General features: G+C 40.7%; 2 protein-coding genes across 3 annotated transcripts; one reads left to right on the forward strand and one right to left on the reverse strand.

Moving 5' to 3' along the window:
* Positions 1–5,790: 5,790 nt before the first annotated feature.
* slc25a15b (solute carrier family 25 member 15b) lies at positions 5,791–11,580 on the forward strand. Of its 2 annotated transcripts, XM_086225788.1 has the most exons (8): positions 5,791–6,044; positions 6,173–6,207; positions 7,034–7,132; positions 8,093–8,351; positions 8,441–8,578; positions 8,832–9,007; positions 9,663–9,821; positions 9,910–11,580. In XM_086225788.1, exons 3-8 carry the CDS (start codon positions 7,078–7,080, stop codon positions 10,026–10,028), a joined length of 906 nt encoding a protein of 301 aa, XP_086081914.1. In that variant the 5' UTR covers positions 5,791–6,044; positions 6,173–6,207; positions 7,034–7,077; the 3' UTR covers positions 10,029–11,580. The 2 variants fall into 2 exon arrangements, with proteins under 2 accessions (XP_086081914.1, XP_086081913.1); XM_086225787.1 differs by lacking the exon at positions 6,173–6,207 and having other exon boundaries at positions 5,792–6,044.
* On the reverse strand, positions 10,196–15,210 carry tm4sf21a (transmembrane 4 L six family member 21a). The gene is made up of 5 exons (XM_086225789.1): positions 14,863–15,210; positions 14,595–14,660; positions 12,210–12,343; positions 11,952–12,138; positions 10,196–11,859 (listed from the first exon to the last, which is right to left on the reverse strand). The coding sequence occupies exons 1-5, from the start codon at positions 15,037–15,039 to the stop codon at positions 11,851–11,853; spliced, it is 573 nt and encodes a 190-aa protein (XP_086081915.1). The 5' UTR covers positions 15,040–15,210; the 3' UTR covers positions 10,196–11,850.
* Positions 15,211–15,706: the final 496 nt, after the last annotated feature.

A 15,706-nucleotide genomic window follows, 5' to 3' on the forward strand; every position in this document is an offset into this window, starting at 1 on the left:
GGACGCACAAGATTTGATTTTTCACTTGATAGCCGCTGGGCCAAAATATGTTTTCAAAATTTTAATGGAGTTGAACATTTTCTAAAAGAAATGAGTGTTTTTATTCTTAAGGTAAATGTGTCTGTATCCAGAGCCGCTGAAGGAGAGTTTGGCCAGAGTGAATTTGGACGTGTTGACGAGACAAACTTATTGAAACTGTGTGTGATGCGGTGTAACAATGCCAAACTAAGGGCTCTGGCTGTGTGCATACAGGGTACAACGGAAGAAGGCTTTCTTGATGTATTTTTGACACTTGTAGCTTTTCCCACATTTAGATTGAATCTTTTATTTCTCTCGGGTTCACAACCAAAATAACTTTGACCTCGTTGCAGATCTTCTATGGGAACGATTGTTTTCTTCCTAAAGGTGAAAAAAAAAAAGAAGAAAGGTACAGCATGAACTTTTGTGCCTGGCTGGTCTTTGCTTTTAGGAAAGAGAGAAATTCAAATCTGAAAACTAACCTCTCCCACACATTTAATATTTGACAGAAATGTGGAAGGCACTTAAATAGTTTTTGTTTTGTTAGCTGTGATGCAGAGACCGAACCAAACCAAAGCTTTTCTTTGAAAATGTGGCTTTCTTTTTGTTTTGTTTGTGTAATCAAATGAAGATTATCGTCGGGCGCTAATCAGAATCTTGATATGATAGAACCCTCCACTGCCAATAATTTGTGCTCCATCCTGAGAGCTTTCAAGTCTTGTATAACAAATCTAAACAAAGACCTGGACTAGTTCCAGTTTTATAACTTCTGCTGTCTTTGGTTGAATTGGTCTTTTATTTTATTTTATTTTTTTTTTCAAAAAAAGAAATTTAATCTCTTTGTTATTCCTTCACTGTAACTCTTGTAATTGGGGATTACCGAGATTCTCTGACTGTACCTCATAATCTGGAAGCCAAGCAGACGAAGCAGTTGGTGGTTAAACCCCCTGGAAGTCTGAGAGGGGTTCAGGATATTACTGACGTCCAGTAGCAGCTTCAGATTCGGGTGTCACCAAAACTCATCAGACTCTAACTGTGGGAAACGATCGTGTGTGTACAATCAGAATAGCAATTATAATTACAATTGAAAGAGCATTGTATGTATTTTAAAGCTATTGATACTACTTTGGTAATGATGTAAAATGTACAAAGACTGAACAGGAACGATAGGCATGTAAAGTATACTGTGTATAGAGGCTCTGGGGAGGGATGGGCATGGGGTTTCATTCTGGTCTTGGCAAATGATTTAAAACAGAATATTGATGATTCTTGTCTGTGATGTAGACAACGTCAATGTTTTTTTTTATATATATAAATATATATATATAAAAAAAAGGGCAAAGTGATACAAAAAAGGAAAATTGTGTGTCTTTTATTGACTGTTAAATCAATCAACGTTTCAGCGAGTCTAGACTGGTGTAAGCCGTCGCTGGTCTGAGTTTTAAAGGATAAGTCCGTGAGCAGGGGGTCGGCCAGCTAATCCCACCCTCCTCACCTAAAACAGATGGTATTTTGGTGGTAATTAACCTCAAAGGGTGAAACAATGTGCCTTTTTTTTTGTCCCGCAGTCTGTAGTTACACGCTAGCATTTTAAAAAAAAAAAGAAAAAGAAAAAGATCAATAGCAACACAGAAAACATTAGGAATCGATGAAAATAGATGAACAAAATATTATGCAAATGATTAGCTGATATGCTAATATCACGAGTACCTGGTAGGAATCAAGAATTTGAACATTCAGGTCTTTTTGGGCTTTTGATAGTCATTTTTGAATGCATCACAACACTAGTCCTTATCCAAATTTTGGGGAAATAAAGACAAACTTTTGCAAAATCACAGCGTTTACATTAGTTTGCCCGTATTTCAGTGAATAGCATAGAAACGTACTTTACAGATGATATCAACATCTGTGAATACCAGTTATCTGTCGTAACTTCAGTGTAATTACTGGTATTGACCAAAAGTTTAATATTGATGCCTCCATAATTGTAAGTCTTCTACGCTTGATCGGTTGATAATGTGGCGAATCATCAGTCAGTGTTGGTACATGAGTAGCAAGGCCGGCTCACCGTCGCTCATGAATAGGTCTGATGGATCATTAGGCTTTTTCATCCTCCTAATTTAATCTAAGTCATACTGGCATGTCTAACTCAGCAATTTCCAAATCTAGTATGCCAGATTTAAATCTGCAGCCTCATCACAACTCTTATTAATCACATGAGATAAAATGAAGTATTAGCCATATTTTTATTTTTTAATTTCAGACTAATTCTATGAGAACACAGGCCTCCTGTGATGGACTATGCATATAAATTACGTTACAAAAGTGAGTTGTTTAGCCTGTGTATCCTAATATCAATATGATATATTGAATCATGAATATTTAGTTCCTATGATAACATTTTATGCACTGTTCAAGTCCTACCTTGTCACACCTGCAGTACCTACACAGTCCACCAGGGGGCTGAGGCCTCGACTTGTGGAATCGCTGGTCCAAGGTCACTTTTACGAACTGTTACTGAGGGTCCGTGTACACAAAGCTTTTGCGGACGTGTTTTTATCCCCCTAACCTCAAGTGAAATCAATTCCTATGATTAGTTAATGCAGTATTATCAACTTCATCATTAACTTATTACTTATAACCACAGAAATACGTAGTTATTGTTATAACAAGTTACCACAATGAGATTTTACTCTTCTCATACTACAAATGAGTTCGAGTCATTGCTTCAGAAATGTCCGCAGTTACAAACACACACCTCACGTGGAGGAAAAAACACACTGGAGCAAACAACAAAGCTGCAGCGCTTCTATCTACACTTTCCTTTGATTGGTCCTGTGTTGTTGACCTTTGACCTTAGTAAGCCACATCACTCAGTACACAAGTTCAACCTGGGTGGTTGTTGAAATTCTCTATCAGATAGTTTATAAGGTCAGTTAACTTGGGAGCCTTCTATTGTTATTATTTCTGCCAGATGGCTCATTTATCAGCAGTATTCATTCAGTTAGAGTAGTTTTGGAAATACACTTCCAACTGGGAAATGTTCATGTAGGTAATCACATTAATAAGGGCCCTTAGGTGCTTCAGTTTCAGAGTTGGCATTGAGGCTTACAGAATAAATTAGAACTGTATCATTGTTAATGTCTCTGCTTTTCTTGTTAACACAACTCATATTGCTACCGTTACCTTTGATTTCTTGAATAATAACGATATGTAAACCTCAAATTTAGACAACAGCGTGTGGAAGCCCGTTTTTGCCGGTAAAACAAAATAAATTCCATCGAAACTTTGCCTCGATAGTGAAAAATATTCCGTTCTTCAGTCGCAGTTTTGAAATCGAACATCAAAATGACGAGTTTAAAAGCTGGAACTTGTGAGATTAGAAATTTAATTTATGTGATTAAGTCACAATTGTGAGATAAAGGGACAATAAAAGTCAAAATGATGTGATGAAAACATCATAAATTTGAGCTAAAACGTAGAGAAAGGCCAAGAAATACCTCGTAAATCTTTACTTTCGTACCCGTAGTGGAGGTCTGCAGTCTGTGGGTCTCCCTCAGTCAGTAGCAGGAAGAACGTTACACAGAGGCTACTGCGACTGAGAATGCGGTTTAATTGAGGTTCTGTGCTGTTCTGCAGGTGGGAGGGAAGAGAAAGTACTGCGAGACAATCCTAATGATACGGTAGGTAGTAATTACACTCGACGCTGTGATAAAAGCGAGAGAGCTGAATTCCCCAGGCGCCTCCGATCGAGAACATCACATTCTGAGAAGTTCTTGTTCTTATACAAATGAGATGTTTGGATTACGTACTTGTCGGTTAAATGTTTCAGCTTGTGTCTTTTTAAATGTGAATCTCATTATCAGCCTGGAAGAAAAAAACTACATCTGCATGGTGACCTTTAGTCAGCTTTGATAAATTGGAATGTGAAGGGGGACGGCAGAAAACCAGACACGTCCAGGATCTCACCTCCCATTACACGGTGGCTTTATGAAATTCCCTCCGTCTCAGTTTGTCCACACATAGAGATCATTATAATTCAAGAAAATTAGGATATTGTTTGCAACTGGAGATACATACCCTTGAAGTTTCTGTTGTAATTTTGTTTTAACCAGTTTATAGTCTTCAGGTTTGCGAAATAAATGGCTTTATACTTAATAACGGAATGTTAAAGATTGCTGAAGCAAGTGTTAAGGGAGAAAAATAAATTATAAGACCGAAAAAAACAATCCCATCACGTCTGCCTGTAGCGGTAGATGGGTCTGTGCACTGTGGTTCCAGAGGTCAGTTGATACGACTGAATTTTCAGTTTTACTAAATTATGTGAGTGGATCAAATAAAATTTGCAGTATGTGGTGCTCACGATGACACGTTTGCCACGTATAATCACAAACACAGCAAAGAATCCATCCCCTCTTTAAAAAACAACAACAGTGAAGTTGTAAACAACCTGGAAAAATTGAGTGAGATTAATGTTGAATCCTCTGTTGCACCCTGAACATTCTCCTAGCGATAAACAGCCTCCTCATTAGGTTCTTGATTAATTAGTCAAACTCAACTCAGCACTCCATGTTTGTTCAACAGCAAAAAACTTCAGTAATGATCTCTACCTTGCAACAGCGACTTGTTTCGGGAGGCTCAGACGTTGTGTGACCCATTTCCTGCTGCTGTTGTTAGTTAGAGACAGTAAGTTAAGGAACGCTCCTATTGGCAGCATCCGGAGGTGGAAACAGCCGATACTAGAGTAACGGTTAATTCAAGCTCTTGTTGATAAATGTTTAAATTAGACTCAGTGAACACTAACTATTCATTACAAAGCTCCTCCTCGAAAACATTGCCACATTTATAAATAAACAGATTATATATAATATCTTATAATAAATACAGAATATTTTCAAGAGTGAAAGGAGATTAATATAAGACAGGCTTTTGGGCGATCATCCACGGTGATCAGGAGAAGGATGCTGTCGGTGAGGATGTTCAGAGGACAGAAAAGCCAACTGTAGTTCACAAACTCCACCAGCAGGGGGACGATGAAACTTACGCTTTACGTTATAAAACCGGAAGTTTACGCGTTCATGACGAATTCAGCAGAGATCTTCAACGTAGTGATTATTACGCTGTAACTTAAAACAAATAATTATAACAGATTTATCTGACTTTTGTGTATCCTGTAATGCTTACACCGAAATAATCCACAGATTGTTCTATGAATGCATTTATAACAAATTCCTTTGGATTGAAGGTAGAATTTGACTTGTGGAACTACGCTCAACCGGTAAAAAAGAAAAAAGAAAAAAAAAAAGATATAATTAGACTCATTATTTTGAAGGTAAGGCTTTGATATGAAATCATAATTTCTTCTTTTTAATCTTTATATTTAAGGAAAATTCATTCGTGTGTAAATGGACGACAGGAGACCAATCCATAAAAAAAACAACCTGAACGTAGCCTACGGATGGAGACACTGAAAATACTAACAAATAAAAAGGCTATCCAGAGAGAGAACATACTGTGTAGTTTTTGTCATTTACAGGATTCTAAAGTTCTCTTTGTAATCAGGGAGTGTGTGAAGATTATTTTGGGGGGGGGGGGGTTCTAATTACGTTACAGGAATGATATTTTCTTTTCATTCATTGAAATCCCGAATAAATTAGTAAACAAACCAAGCACGGAGAGAGAAGTGGCCTCCTCCTCGCTGAGGAGCAGCACCATCACCGCACAGCTGGATCTGAGGAGACGAGGGTTTAGTACCGTGGAGGTGGAGCAGAGTGGCAGCTCTTTGATTTTTGAAGCTCTCTGCTGTCATGCAACAACCAGCAGCCTCCCCGTCGACACCTTTATCGCCGATGTGCGGCCCATTCATTGTCTGAAGTGAGCGAGCACACGGCTGAATGTTGCAAAGCAGATAACGAGATAGAGGTGGTGGTGTAACGTTAGCACGCGCTCAGCCGTGGACGATGTTAGCTTCAGTTAGCAGCTCACCGGTTAGCACATCAGCTTGATGCTCCGAGTTGAACCGGAAGGTACGTGTCTGTGTTAAACTCACTATTGTGCGTTAATCTATGGAGAATTGATATTTATAAAGCCAAACCAAGCCACATAGGGAAAAGTTTAACTTAACACGGCTTTTTTTTTTTTTACACCATATCAGTGATTTTTACAAGCGGACATGATGCAATCAGTGACGTAAGTAAATTCTCCCTCTGAAGGAGAGTTTGCTTATTTAATCTTAAAATGTCTCATTTCAACGATAATTTACGTGCTATTATACTTAATTATTAAAAGATGTCGAGTGCGAAGACTAGCTTTTGCTACCATCTAGTGGTAACCTCTAAATGTCTGCTAACGGAGTACTTTTACTTGTTACGGTACCACAGCAGGAGAGGTAGAATAGCTGTGGTTTCGATGGGAAGTTTGCCCTGAATGTTGTCGGACAGACAGCCTCATTTTAATCAAAGGTTTAGTAGTTTTGGTTAAAAATGGCTTTCTGTTGTAAGAGTTTGTTGCTGTCAGCCTTTGTATATCCTTGTCCCTTGTTTGTACTCATATCATTTAGATTATGAAAATATGTCAGATATATCTTGTTAAAATTGTTGTTTTTGGACTTCAAAAGTTTAAGAGTTGTATGTTCAGTTTAAAATTGGAATTGGTAACCTAATACCCAGTCAAACAATGCATTTCACCCTTAGCCTCCTTCAGAGAGACTTATTTTAGTAAAGGTTATTGTGTCCTTGCATTGACTCGGGCATGGCTGCCCCCTTGCTTCCATACACTCTCTATAACTGTGCTGTACACAATTACTGGGTTTATTGTGGTGCAGTTTTTAACCCAGCTGCCGCTGCCTGTCCCAGGATCAGATTCTGCTGTTGATAGACGAACACTATAGCATCTGTTCCCCATCCCTGGGGAGTATTGGAAGACATATATGACTGTTGATCGTAGAATGTGTGATGAGTAAAGAAATGTTCTCGTGGCAAGTGGAGGCAAATAGCTGTTAATGTGGTTTTACTAGGTTGCTGACAGAAAGAGAAACCTCCTCTGGCAACGTTTGTCACCATGGCTCCGCACCCGGTGGTCCAGGCCATCATTGACCTCTCCGCAGGAGCCATAGGTAACCTAAAATGATCATTTATTGGGAATATTTTGATTGCTAAAGATTTTTCAGGATCGCTGGATGCAGACTTAGAAGAGTGGAAGAAAGTTGGGCTTGATTTGAAAAATGCAGATGACGTTTTGGCTCTAAGAATTTCTTCAAGATCAACAGTGAGAAGATAGAATCTCTTTCTGGGGATGTTTTGGAGTGATTTGATTGAATGGGGTTCCTGTCACTCTCTTTTTTGCTCTGCTAAGGGCTGAAACATCAAAAATACAAATGTACCCAGAATGTTCAACACCTGTATCCCTTCTTATAAGGTAAAATTAAAAAAAACAAAACAACGACTCTGATATTCGGTGTGTACCACATCTCTAATGTTGAATATTTGCCAATTCCCAAGCTCTGTCTGATTAACTTAATTTTCGCTTGCATCTTCTTCGAAAATTTGTTTTTTGACTTTGATTATTAAGATCAACTGAATTTAACCGGACAATGTAACTCAAATCAGTATGACGTGATCCACCTGAGAGAAGCCTCTGTTTCTCTGTTGCCTTTGAGGGAACTAAACAAAAAGCAACAGAGTAGAGGTTCTTCCCTCCTAATCAATCTTTGGACTGATCACAGCTGCAGAGCCACCAATACACGTCTGACCAGTTTCGGCCTTTCATCAAGTTATTCACTCTTAAGTATTAGCGACCCACTGTGTGATCGGCCTCGGCAGCATCGGTTAATGTAGCAGACTCTGATATGCTCCAGTATGTCTGACTGACCCAGCACGGTGTTTTGATGACTCCTGCATTTTTCCGGCTCGTTTACCACTGTGTTTCCATCGACTGGTACCCCCCCCCCCCCCCTAAAAAGCCGTCTGTGATTCTTCTCTTGCTTCACCGCGCATAGGTTGTGTGCAATCTTTGATTTTCCTCTTTATCAGCCTGTTTGTTTGTTTACCATGTTTGCACATGTCTTCCTCCAAAGGGGGGGCTGCATGTGTCTTCAGTGGACAGCCTCTCGACACAGCAAAGGTCAAGATGCAGACTTTTCCTACGCTGTACCGAGGTTTCTTCCACTGCGTGACGTCCACGTACAAACAGGTGGGAATCCGTGGTTTCTACCAGGGCACCACGCCGGCGCTGATGGCTAACATCGCTGAGAACTCGGTGCTCTTCATGAGCTACGGCTTCTGCCAGCAGGTGATCCGCTTCACAGCTGGACTGCACAGTGACGCAGTGCTGAGGTACTGAGGTGTTACCCTAACCAACCGTAACTCCGATGATGAAATGGAAGGTCTACTAAGTGGTCTGTCGGTTATTTCATCCTTGTCAGTGACATGCAGAAAGCCTGCGCCGGCTCAGTAGCGTCCATCTTCTCCTCGCTAGTACTTTGCCCCACCGAGCTGGTCAAGTGTCGGCTACAAGCCATGTATGAGATGGAGGTATCAGGCAAGATTGCAAACAGTCAGAAGTAAGTGGTTGGAACAGCTCTTGGCTCGTTTAATTGTTCCACATTCATCCCTAGTATATCTATTTTCAGCATTACCAAAGATAGTGGAACTGTGATTCGTCATTAAAAAACTTCTAAGAACTGAAGTCCCGTTTAACTTGTAATATACTTGTTTACTAAGTCTCAGCTTCGTACATTTTTTTGTAGTTTCATTTTTGTATATATATTTTAGTACGAAAGTGTGAAGTGGCATGTCTCTGTCATCTGCCTGAAGCACCGTGTGGTCGGTGGTGAAATCCATCATGAGGAACGAGGGACCGCAGGGCTTCTTTCAGGGCCTGACCACCACCATCGCCAGAGAGGTTCCTGGTTACTTCTGCTTCTTTGGTGCCTATGAGCTCAGCCGAACTGCCTTCGCAGACTATATGAAATGTGACAAAGACGACATAGGTAACCGCACATATCCTACCGTTGATTAAAAGAATAGTCCCCACTTGATTCAGGGAATTCTGGGTGAACAATCAGGTTCAGGATCTTGGTTTGTCAAGCAGGAACCCTCTGTCCTCACATACTAAGTCAGCCTTGATTAGTCGTAGCAGTTGCTCTTCTACTCATTAACATATGTTTGGTTTTGCTGGCCCAAATCACAATGGGGCTTTTGAGGTGCTTCATCAAATCACTGCCACTAGCCAGGAAAGTAGTTCCAAATATGTGTCTGATTCCAAAGCTACAAAGCTCTTAATTCAAAGTTATTACATAATTAATCTTATGCACAACCACAGTTATATTCAAGCTAAAAAACAGAGCTTTGCTAACGCGTCCCACCCACTGTCATTCGTTGTTGTTAAGCTAACTAGCAGTCAGACGGTCTCTGAGGGTCTCAGCTCTCTCATGCAGCACAGAGGAGAGAAGGGGGTCTTATCTTTTAGTCTTGCTTGGGTGAAGTTGACATTTAAGCTTATTTCCCAAAAGCTGGTGAATTCAAAGTTTTTTAAATGCATTTTAGCGCTTATGAAGTTGTACTTTTTCTACAGCTAATTTAATCACTACCTAAGATAGTTCATTACCTCTAACTATACTTGTGTGCGGGTGTGGGTGTGTGTAGGTGTCGCTCCGATTGTGTTCAGCGGGGGTTTCGGAGGGGCGTGCCTGTGGCTGGTGGTCTATCCTATGGACTGTGTCAAGTCCCGGATCCAGGTCATGTCTATGACAGGCAAACAGGCAGGGTTTTTCAAAACCTTCATGACCATCGCACAGACTGAAGGTGGGCAGGAGAAGTCTTGGTTTAATCTTTCACATTCACTGGTGAAAGTGTCAATCAGAATGTCATCTTTGCTGTTTCCTTTGTCCAGGAATGAGGGCCCTCTACTCTGGTCTCACCCCCACCATGGTCCGCACCTTCCCTGCTAATGGAGCTTTGTTCCTGGGATACGAAGCCAGTCGCAAGCTCATGATGAAGCAGTTCGACTAGTTGGAGTACGTCTAACAGATGTGAAGGAGCAGTAAACTGGAAGTGAAGTATTATTATTGCCCCATAAGCACATCCAAACTCCAGCTGAAGCCTCGACATCGATCCTGTGTGGGAACTGTGGCTTTTGCCAATTCCTGCATTTGTTAAACTGAAATGATTTGTAACTTTAACATAGTGTTTACATCTTTTCAATCCTGATATTAATTTATTTTTTGATCTAAATATTGTTAGTTACACTTCAAAAAAATGCTTAAGCCAATATAGATATATACACAATATTAACAAGCCTCTGTGAGAGATTGTCAACACTCCATTCATTGATCTAAGTCCTACCTCAGCAATGAAATCATCCTGATCCTCTTCTGTGAGGAAGTGAAACACTCCTTTAGATCGTGAGATTATCTTTGATGCGTGCAGATTTAATCCTGAAAAAAGCGATATATTCTTAATATTCTTATTTACTGAAGTCACCTGACGTGTTGTAGTGACTTTTTTTTTTTTTTTTTTTAATTCTGGAATAATTCCCAGCGGAGCGTCTCAGTGTCAGATCTCACCCTGCTGTGTGACAAATGAAACTCTGATAATGTGAGATGACTTTTACTGACTCTGGACCAGCACTACCTTTCAAAGAGCCATGGCGGTCTATTACAGGTATAATCAGAAAACACCGTTAGCGCGTGTTACAAATGTAAGCCTCCTTCACAGGCTCGTCCTGTGTCTTTTCATGACATGTTGACATGTTTCATTCCACTCCTTTTCTTTTGCCTTTGAATCATGACATAGCCTTTACAGTATTGTAAAAGATAATGCTTCTTTCACAAAATATTCTTATGCACTCATTTGTTTTTGCACAGTTTTTTTAGCCCTAAATCAGGTCTTACAGGCAGGAAGTAAAAATTCTATTTGTGGATGTGTTACTCCTTGCTCCTGACATCTATTTTGTATGCTTGTATCCGTCTTCAGTTTGTAAAGTTAAAGTTATGGTCGTAAAGATATTCATGTTACTAGAAGGCTCGCTTTTTGTGGGCTGCTATTTTCAAACCGCATGTCTTGCTACGCGGAAAAACGCCAACTGTGCTAGGGAGACTACAAAGACTGGGATTGGGAAATAAGGCAGGTTTGAAGGGTTTATCCGAGGGAATATCCGTAAACATATAAAATGAATGAATGAAACACAATCAAAACACAGCGCTGTGCTACGACAGCACAATTATGACAGGTTTATTAGATATTCTCCATGGTGCCAAAATGCAAAAGAGGGTCATCTGGCTGCAAAGGACGAGGAGCAAGGAGTTCAACACAAGGCTTTGCCTAAAAAAAAAAAAGTGCATAAGAACATTTCATGAATGAGACCCAGAGACAGAACCTCTAACTGGCTCATCATTCATTCCAAGTATAGGTGAGTTTCAGAGCTCACTAGTTCAGAATATTCTGTCATTTTCCATCAAGACTTATTTTTAATTAGGAATATGATACGTTTTTAGAAGCCATTTTAGATATCACCCCGTCGTGTTCATTGTAGTCATACCATCCAGATTAAATGTGTCACTGAAGGAGAATTGTGTCTGTATGTTATTCTTGATTATCTCGTGGTTATTGTGAAATATTTCCGATACTGTGACATTTTCATGGCTACATATGTTTCAGATTTCTGTGTTAGTTTATATAGTTAAGAATGAAGCATCGTGCAACTTGAAATATGAAGTGAAGTAGAGACACAAGCGAATAATGTTTTGCAGATGTGGCATGGAACACTACTCTCAGTCTTCCAGCAGGGGGTGCTAGTCCCGCACATGTGGTAACTGCCTTCCTGATGGGGAGCTCACAGAGGCTGTGAACAAACAAAAAAGACTCAGTGAAATTGAAGAAACAGTGAAAAGTGATCTGAAATGTTTGGGTTCGTTTAGCGGCAGGGAACCGTACCCCTTTGTCTCTGCAGGTTCCGCACAGGCAGCCGAAGAGGCCGTTGATCATCTGGATGGCACAGAGAACCACTTGCAGGCAGCTGGTGGCCAGCAGAGTAGCGAACAGTCCAGTGTTGAACTGCACTATGTTCTTCGGCTCTGTGCACAACATCCAGTATTTGTCATCTGTCAGGTAATCCTGGTCACTGCGAGGAAGAAGAGCTTCATGAGTGAACAAGGCCGTAGGGACCGAAGCGTCACTGAAGGGTCTACTCACCGGTTTTTGAAGGGTGTATTCCAAAAAATACCAACTTTGCACAGGGGTCCATTCCGCAAACCAAGCACCGCCACAGCAAAACTGTACAGGGCGCCAGTCACACCCACTGCTGCAAATGCAATGGATAAGAACATCTGCAGAGTTGATAAGTAAAGGTCAGTTCAGTACGGCTTCAGTGTCAGCGGGTCAGCGCTGCTTTCCTTCAGGCCAACAGTCCCTCCAGTGATAGATGAGGTATTTATGACTCCAGGGAGGAACAGGCTCTTAATTAGACATTGTTTCCCGTCTCACATTCCTCAAATTGATTTTTTCTGACTTTCCACTTTCCATGAGAGCCTGTTAGGAATCAATTAAAGTGGGCTCGCTTGAACCTCCATACCACCGCTAAAAAAAAAAATTGTCATTACTTAAAAGGAATAAACTTCATTTTTATTTAAGTTTTTTTTTTTAATTACATGATTGATACCCAGTCAGGAGTACTGAGAGAACACATTTCATCTCAACACTTGAGGATTAAAAAATTATATATTTTTTTTAATTCCGGGTTGTTTTGCAACGCTTTCGTGACGCTGCACCATTTAGCATTTGTTAACTGGAGTTCGCCTGACCTTCATTTTCAATGCAATGCTACGTTTAATTAGGGCCTGAGCCAGAAGGTACTTCTGGTTTACTTTTAACTTTGTTTTTGTAAAACCTTCCCTGATAGAGCTTTCAGGTTCTCACCTGAATGTGCGAATTGATCAGAGCGTCAGTTTCTTAGAGTCACACACTCGCACTGTCACACGCTAAACCTTTGCTTTCCTTTTTAGAGTACCTTCAGGCGAAGACTCTATTATGTTTGCTCGGCAGAGCAACACATTAGCAGCGCCAAAAACACACACTAAACAGTGTCCCAGCCCCCCCTAAACCCATGAGGCAGCTCGGCCAGACGGCCCGGAGCCGGTTTTCCCATACACACCCATTCAAAACCTGGTACTGGACTGTTCTTGCTGTCAATGAGCACGCGCAATAGGCGCATTATGCACATAACATAACATAAAATAATCTAATTTCACCCCCTGAACATGCATGAAATTCGCTGAAATTCGGCACAATTGTCCGGTCTGGCTAAACATTCTCTAATCAAAAAGAAAAACACCACAAGTCTATAGCGCCACCTAGGGAGCCACACATCAAAAAGATAAGTTTTTTTTATCATTTAGAGCGCTATAACTCCTCCCACGAATGTCCCACAAACATGGGACCAACACCGTTGCATCGTCTCCGTGTCATCAAGACGAACAATTCCTACACTCTCACCTCTCACCTAACTACAACAGAATGTCCACTAATTGGACAAAACTGTCAAAATCAGGACTTTTTTTTACTCCCCGAACAAAATCTATCTCCTCCTAGGCCATTAATGCTATCGCTTCCAAACTTTCACACATTACTCTCCCAACTGTGCTGATTAAAAGTTGCTAAAGGTTTTTAAATGAATCACTCGGTTTGGATTTTACAAGCCGTCAAAGTGGGGGAGACACGTTTCACGCTTACAATGGAAGCCTATGGGGAGACCGTCTCCTCTCAGGGTACATACTGTCAAACAAATGCTTCTCACGTCTACACCATCCATCCCACAGCTTTACAAGACACACCACTGCATTCCTGACAAAAATCCCTACAAAAATATGGTATTATGAGTCACTTTTTACCAACGTAAGCCGACTTATTCAGCTTTTCCACACTACAATTCTGGTGCTCCTCCTCTCTCTCCACTCTAGCACAGATCAGACACAGTGCAGCGGGGGAGGGGTTCTTAAAGGGCCAGCGCTCGGCTCTGCTCTCACTCTCTGATCAGACTCAGGCTTCGAACTCCTAAACTACAAGGCCTACACACTCGACCAAGACACCGTTGGATTCGGGTCGGTGTCAACGACGCGGCCGCAGGCCCTAACAACGCTGCTTGCAGCTTTAATTTATAATTTGTGTTCAAAAAGATCCGGTGAAAATCCAGTTTGTAATTGACTTTAACATTTCCACATGAACGTTTACATTTTATAACGCAGTGTTAGCAGAATTTCACTTTTTGGCTATGGCAATTTAGAACGCCAAACAAACATTTATTTATTTTAAAATAAACATGTATTTGTTTTAACTGTTTAAAAAATTTTTTTTAATTAAATTTCATTCAAATTTTCTTTCACCTCCAACTGAAGAAAACATACAAAAACAATTTCTTAGCAGTTTCTTTCACACACACACACACACACAGACGCGCACACACAAACACACACACAGACGCGCACACATACAAAAGAGGAGAAGTGTGTCTTGGTGATGCCTCTCACTTTCAAAGACAAGCAAGGAGCCAGGCATCATTCACTCAGCATCTTGGAGACTCACCCCGCAGCGGTTCTCGCAGCAGCCCCTTTTTCCAGTCAGGTGGATGTAAAAGGCTGGAACCAACACCTGAAGAGTTGATCAAAAAAAAAAAATCTTCTTGAAGCTCCAGAACGCATCACAGGAGCATCTTAAAATCAAAAATTGATCTAAATCCCAAAACTAGAAGCTTAATTTCAATTTTGTTCAAGCTAAGACATATTAAGAAAACTGGAAAAAAAATCTTTTCAGAGAATTTACAATGTTAGAAGAGTTAGAGAAGACAACTCACCATCAAACCCCCTCCGATGAGTCCTCCCATGTACTTCACCTCCTCGGTAATATGTCCATCTTTGACATATTTGATGTCCCCACCAGGAAAGAACAGTATTATGTTACAGAGGATGGATATAAAAGCTAACGGGTAAAGAGTCACAGCGATGCAGCGGGAACATTTTCCAGTACACATGTTGTTGTCAGGGAATGAGAATTAATTTTCTGGTAATAATAAAAATAAAAATGTTCAGCACCCCGTCGTCTGCTTCCCGTTTTCAGAGTAAACGTTGAGCTGAAACTGACTAAAAGAAGGAAATGCGCTTCCACTGTGTCTGGTCTGAAGTTTAGTGTGTGTGTGTATGTGTGTGTGTGTGTGTGTGTGTGTGTGTGTGTGTGTGTGTGTGTGATGTTTGGGTGTGGGAGGTGTAGGATTGGCTGATAACGTGAACAAACAGCCGGGATAGGCAGCAGGGAATGTGACTCAGTCCGAGACAACTTTGGAGACAAGGCTGTTTCTGTCCAGTCTGACAATGTGACGCGGTCTGTTTATTAGATAGAGAAATGCATGCAGGTCATCTGAGTCAGGTAATGGATGGCCATATCAGTTGAGCGATCGAGCCTCCAAAAACTCAGTTTCTTGCCTGCTTCTGTCATATGATGTCTTTTAACCCTCTGAAGAGGTTTGAGTCCGTGGGACCCATTTTCAGTGTTAACTATAATAAATAAAAATAAGAATAAAAAATATCCCAACCCTTGGCTGATCGGTGAAGAACATGTCAATGACCTCATTTTCATTTGGCACCCCTACACATTTCCATGACATACAGGCTGGAGCCACTGGACCCGAAGGTTATGAGTAT

Source organism: Aulostomus chinensis, chromosome 15 (assembly GCF_037954235.1).
Source record: "Aulostomus chinensis isolate RoL2024-O1b breed Wild chromosome 15, RoL_Achi_v1.0, whole genome shotgun sequence".
In the NCBI taxonomy this organism is placed as follows: Eukaryota; Metazoa; Chordata; class Actinopteri; order Syngnathiformes; family Aulostomidae; genus Aulostomus; species Aulostomus chinensis.